We start from the raw sequence: 5746 nt of genomic DNA, 5'->3' as shown, positions 1-5746 counted from the left end.
TATTCCAATACTTTTAAAAATATGATAATTTTTCAGTATCACTTAGCTTTGAACCTGAGATTTCTCACTCAGAGAGGAAGTTATACCAACCAGCTAAACTAATAATCATTAATCATATCTTTCAATACTTAGCATGTGTGGCTTTTGAATTAGATAATGTCAAGTCAGAATTAATGCTTATTCTTCCCAAAAGATTTGAAGCTTGTTAAATATGCATCCATACTCTGAAGCACGCATGGACATATACACATACATACATACATATATATATTGTGAGGACTCGTGCGAGCGTGTATTTAGTCTCACATCGGTTATTCGCTGGGTAGATCTTGAGTACTTATACAGAATTAAGGAACCCAAATAATACCTTCCGGCTAGCTATTTTGGGTGAGGTCCTAGGTTGTTACAAATGGTATCAAAACCCAGCCCATAATCTATGTGGACTAGGGGACACTGTAGCACGGATCCATTGGGGCTAACTACGGGCCGATTGTGGTGTTGTGATTAAATCTGAATGGATTTGAACCCTTAGTCTGACGAAGACATTAAAACTTGAATAGAAAAAGTATGTGAGAATCCGCGCGAGCGTGTGTTTAGTCTCACGTCGGTTATTCACTGGGTACTTATATAGGATCAAGGAACCCAAATAATACTTTTCGACTAGCTATTTTGGATGAGATCCTGCGTTGTTACATATATATATATATATATATAAAAAGATAAAATTGGCCGGTCTAGAGGTGCCCTTCTTCGACAAAGCCCTAGCAAACTTGCTAACATCTTGTTAGTAATGGACTACAACCATTGAACTAAATAAATAAATAAATATAAAAATCGGCTGCAAGCATGACAAGTGTGTAAAGTAACCAAAAAAACAAAACAAAAAAAGGATTTACAATGTGCAACCAAAAGGATCACGTGCTCTACTTCTCATCGATCCCTGGCTCTATTGCACCAACCTTCGTTGCCGCGCTCCAAACTTTTCCTCCGTCCGCGTGAGCTGCGCGGCGATTTAGCGCGCGTTTACGCCGAAAACGCTTAAAAGGCCGTGGCCGCCTTTCGTCCGCCGACACCAAACCAGGCGAGCACCGTCCCGGTAACGACCTTGTACTTTCTCCTCATATTTCATTTGTTGCTTCGCACCACATACTTGAAATTTGTGAAACCATGTGCTCAATTATTACCTCCCCCCTCACACTTCCCTATAAATATAACCTTCTATGTATCCTAAACCACTCAACTGAAACCTGAAAACCCTGAAATCCCCAACCCTGCAACTTATATTATTATTAGACTCTTCAAAACTATTGTTCTTCTCCTTCTTCTTCTTTCTCCATCATCATCACCATGGCCTCTTCCTTTTCTCTCCTTACTTTTTTCCTCCCTCCCTCCCTTCTACTATTTATGTTCTTCTTCTCCTTCTTCCTCATCTTGCGCGTATTCGTTGCGAGGTTCATGTGGTCTAATGGACGTTGTTTTACCTGTCATGGCCCAGAAATGTACCCATTCATTGGATGCTTGATCCCCTTCTACAGGAACCGGCGCCGCCTGCTCGATTGGTTCACCGAGCTCCTTGCGGCGTCGCCGACGCAGACGATCGTGCTGGAGAGACTTGGAGCGCGGCGGAACGTCGTGACGGCGAACGCCGACAACGTTGAGTACATGCTTAAGACCAACTTCGATAATTATCCCAAGGGCAAGCCGTTCACTGACATCCTCGGCGATCTCCTTGGGTGCGGCATCTTCAACGCCGACGGCGAGCTCTGGCACACGCAGCGCAAGCTGGCCAGCCATGAATTCACCACGAGATCCCTCCGTGAATTTGTTGTCAAGACCCTCGACGCTGAGACTAACGAGAGGTTGCTGCCGATCCTGTCGTCGGCATGCAAGGACCGCCGGACGGTCGACATGCAGGACTTGCTCCGGCGGTTTGCATTCGATACCGTCTGCAAAGTCGCGCTTGGGACCGATCCAGGCTTCCTTGACCCCTCTCTGCCCATGTCGGACCTCGCAGCCGCCTTCGAGGTTGCCTCCGGGATATGCGCTCGCCGGGGGGCCGCCCTGGTCTCCGCGGTGTGGAAAGTCAAGCGAACGCTCGGGGTCGGCTCCGAGGGGCGACTTCGAGCCTCGGTCAGGCTTATCCACGAGTCGGTGATGGGGCTGATTCGACGAAGAAAGGAAGAGGCTGCCGCCGGCAAGGGGGCGGAGCGCAGCGACCTCCTGTCGAGGCTGATATCCGGTGGCCACAGTGATGAGGTGATCCGCGACATGGTCATCAGCTTCGTGATGGCCGGGAGGGACACGACGTCGGCCGCGCTGACGTGGTTCTTCTGGCTGATATCGCGCCAACCCGAGATCGAGCGAGAGGTTGTCAGGGAAGCAGCGGATCGAGCCGATCGAGGACAAGGATTGGATCGGTATCAGGAGCTGAAGGAGATGAAGTTCTTGGAAGCCTGCTTGTGCGAGAGCATGAGGCTGTACCCGCCGGTGGCGTGGGACTCGAAGCATGCGGCGAGGGACGACGTGCTTCCCGACGGGACGGAGGTGAGGAGGGGCGACCGCGTGACGTACTTCCCCTACGGGATGGGAAGGATGGAGAGGCTGTGGGGGAAGGACTGGATGGAGTTCGAGCCGAGGCGGTGGCTGGAGGCGGAGGGGAGGGAGCTGGCGAGGGTGTCGGCGTACAAGTTCGCGGTGTTCCAGGCCGGGCCGAGGGTGTGCTTGGGGAAGGAGATGGCGTTTGTTCAGATGAAGTACATCGCCGCGGCGGTGCTCCGCCACTTTGAGCTGAGGAGGGCTGGCGGGGAGCAGCGGCCGCCGGTGTTGGTGCCGCTGCTGACAGCCCACATGGCCGGTGGATTAAAAATGGTGGTGCGGGAGAGAAGGGAGTTGGATTCTACTGGTCGCTTGAGGGGAGGAGGTTGTGACAGATTGGAAACAATAGTTAATAGCTAATGTGGCACCCAGCCCTTTGTTTTTTTTGAGTTTTTTTTGGCATATCATGGACCCTATTTTCATATTTCTTCTTCTTCTGCTTCTTCTTTTTTTTTTTTAATGTAAAAAAGTTGGAAGTTAGGTAAATAATATATATTGATACCATAGTTCATATATTTAATTTATTGATAGAACGGTAGGAATCATTTGTGGTTGAATGTTTTCTTTTAAGTTCGCTGTAGTATCATAAGATGTTTCACGCTCGTTTGGTATTTGCTTTGATTGTATGTTCTGCTAACAAAAGCTAGCAAAAAAAATCAACTAAATTTAAGAAGAAAAACTAAATACAAAGAACAACATGTATAATATTTTTTATGATTTTTATTTTTTTAAATAAATTTTTAGGGCTTGTATTTGGTTCGCTAGAAAAAAATTAAGTATATGATGTCTGAAAAAAATGATTTTTTGTATATTTGATTGATTATAGGAAAGTAGCACACTCCAAAGTAGCTTATGTTTTGGTTGAACATCTATCTGTTTAGAAAAAATATATAAAATACCTACTATACTCTTAATAAAGGAAATATCTTATCCTATTTTATTTAGAAGCTTAAGGACATTTTTGAAAAAAAAATGTACCTTAATTCCTAACATGTGGGGATTGGATTTTTCTGTGTCTCTTTCTTTTAAAAAAACGAAAAGATTTTCTCATATCCCATATGAATTTTTCTTTTTATGATATGCAAAAATCTTATTTCTATGAAAAAAGCTATTTTTTTTATTTCTCTTCTTTAAAAATTCCTGCTAAATATGAGACATTTCTCATTTTTTTGTTAACCCTACTTTTTCCCATATTTTTTTTATGAACCAAACAAGTTCTTAGAGATTTTGGTGACAAAGATTTGATAATTTTTTAAAAAAAATAAAAATAAAAATAAAAATAAAAAATAGCAAAAACTTCGTGAAAATTGTTGCCTTCAACATCAGCTTTGTTGTGGTATTTTACTAATTTGTAGAGAACCAAAATACAAAAGCAACAACTATACTTTACAGGCCCAAGCCTTCTTATAGCCATTTAAACTAAAAAAGACTATATACAATCTGATTTTAAGATAAAGTATTTTACGTTGGTTGAAAATAGTGAGTCCTTTGAATGGAGCTCCAAGGATAGAAAAAAAAAACATCAAAATTTTTTCCAAGAAATGTTTGTATTTAAACCTCTGTCTCATTTTACCATTTACCTTATTTTCTCTTACTCTCTTCAAAATGGCCAAATTGCTCTAAATCCTAAAGTTGTATTATGCCTATATTTATACTTATGTTATATATGCATGCATGCAATAAATAACTTTTAGTTAAGCAAAATATAAAACTACATTACACAAAACTAATTAGATTATCTGCTGGGCTCTCAAGCCTATTTTTATCTTTTTGAATAGTGGATGGAGAACACTACAGGAGTATCTTTTACTGGCATTTTTTATAGCCTTTACCGATGCTTATTAGCGTCGGTAAAATACCTGCTGACGCTAAAGGAAGCGTCGCAAAAGCGTCGGCGATAACTGAGTGGGGAAAGTTTTTGTCGACGCAAGAGTAAAGCGTCGGCAAAACCAAGGATTTTCCGATACCTTTTAAAGTGTTGGCGTACGTGGTTGCTCCGACGCTTATAAACGTTGGCATAAACTAATACTTGGGCGTGCCGGCGTAGTGGCGGGAAACTTTTCGATGCTTATAAGCGTTGACGAAGAAGTTTTTACCGACACTTTTAAGGCGTTGGCGAAAGCGTAACAGTGAGGGTTTTTACCGACACTTTAAAAGCATCGGCGAAAGCATGCTAGCTGGGTGTTTTTACCGACGCTTTAAAGTGTCGGCCCGGTGCCAAAGCTGTTTTTTAATGACGCTTTAAAGCGTCGGGAGTGAATTTTTTTTTGAAAAAAAATACTAAAAAAAAATGCATATCATAAATCACATTATAGCAATATGAACCTGCATTATATTTATATCAACACAAATATTCATATCATTCGAAATATTCATATTATCATATATGATTAAATTTACATAATAAGTTTAGAATTACAATGTACATTGGAAAAATATAAGAAAGATACATATAAAACTCCTTCAATAACAGTTTAAAAAGTATCAGGGACCGGATTCAGCACCATCATCATCTCTACGAGCTGTTGAAGTATCAGAAATCTATAAAAAAAAAGAAACTTTAGAAATTAGGAATATGAAAATCATTAACTCATGCAAAATAAGTAATAATTATGTAAAGTCATCAAATATATATAGTTATTTACCTGAGGAGAGAGAAATCGCTGTAACAAATATGCTCAAGCTGAGACTGCAAAGTTTGTTGGTTCTGCTTCAGCTCCGCCAACTCTACCCGATGACGATCCTTCATATCTTCAATTATTGTCTGAAGTCTACTAACTTTTGCATTGCTACTACTTTCTCCAGCATTTCTTGTATACATGCCTACTGCAGACAACTGAGTGGGGGTAACTTCAACGTCATAATCCCTTACTTGATCATAACGCTCCAGGCCCAATAATTCAGCGAGCACCTGAGCTTCGACATGACAGGTCGCACCGAAAAAGACCGATTTTCCTGTAGTGGAATCACCCATTGTGCCAAAGGCTTGTAAACTAGCACCAGCCTCTAGAGGAAAATCTTGGTAGGATAGTCCAAATGCCCTAATGTTTCCATTTTTTTTTAAAAAAAAGATAAAAAAGAAATAAAGATAAGTTGATACGGCTATTTCTTTGAGAATAAAAGGAGTAGCCTTGTAAAAAGTTCTCGAGTT

The 5746-nt window shown here is 41.6% G+C and overlaps 1 protein-coding gene across 1 annotated transcript; it reads left to right on the top strand.

Annotated features, from left to right (window-relative positions):
* Window positions 1–1159: 1159 nt before the first annotated feature.
* LOC103706541 (cytochrome P450 94B3-like) lies at window positions 1160–3115 on the top strand. Its single transcript, XM_008790673.6, has one exon. It carries the CDS (start codon window positions 1348–1350, stop codon window positions 2953–2955), a length of 1608 nt encoding a protein of 535 aa, XP_008788895.4. The 5' UTR covers window positions 1160–1347; the 3' UTR covers window positions 2956–3115.
* Window positions 3116–5746: the final 2631 nt, after the last annotated feature.

This window comes from Phoenix dactylifera, chromosome 4, assembly GCF_051530095.1.
Source record: "Phoenix dactylifera cultivar Ajwa chromosome 4, Ajwa_hap1_PhDact_Kaust_v1.1, whole genome shotgun sequence".
Taxonomy (NCBI): Eukaryota; Viridiplantae; Streptophyta; class Magnoliopsida; order Arecales; family Arecaceae; genus Phoenix; species Phoenix dactylifera.
Note: the sequence above shows the minus strand (reverse complement) of the source record. Positions and strands in the feature narration are given on the sequence as shown.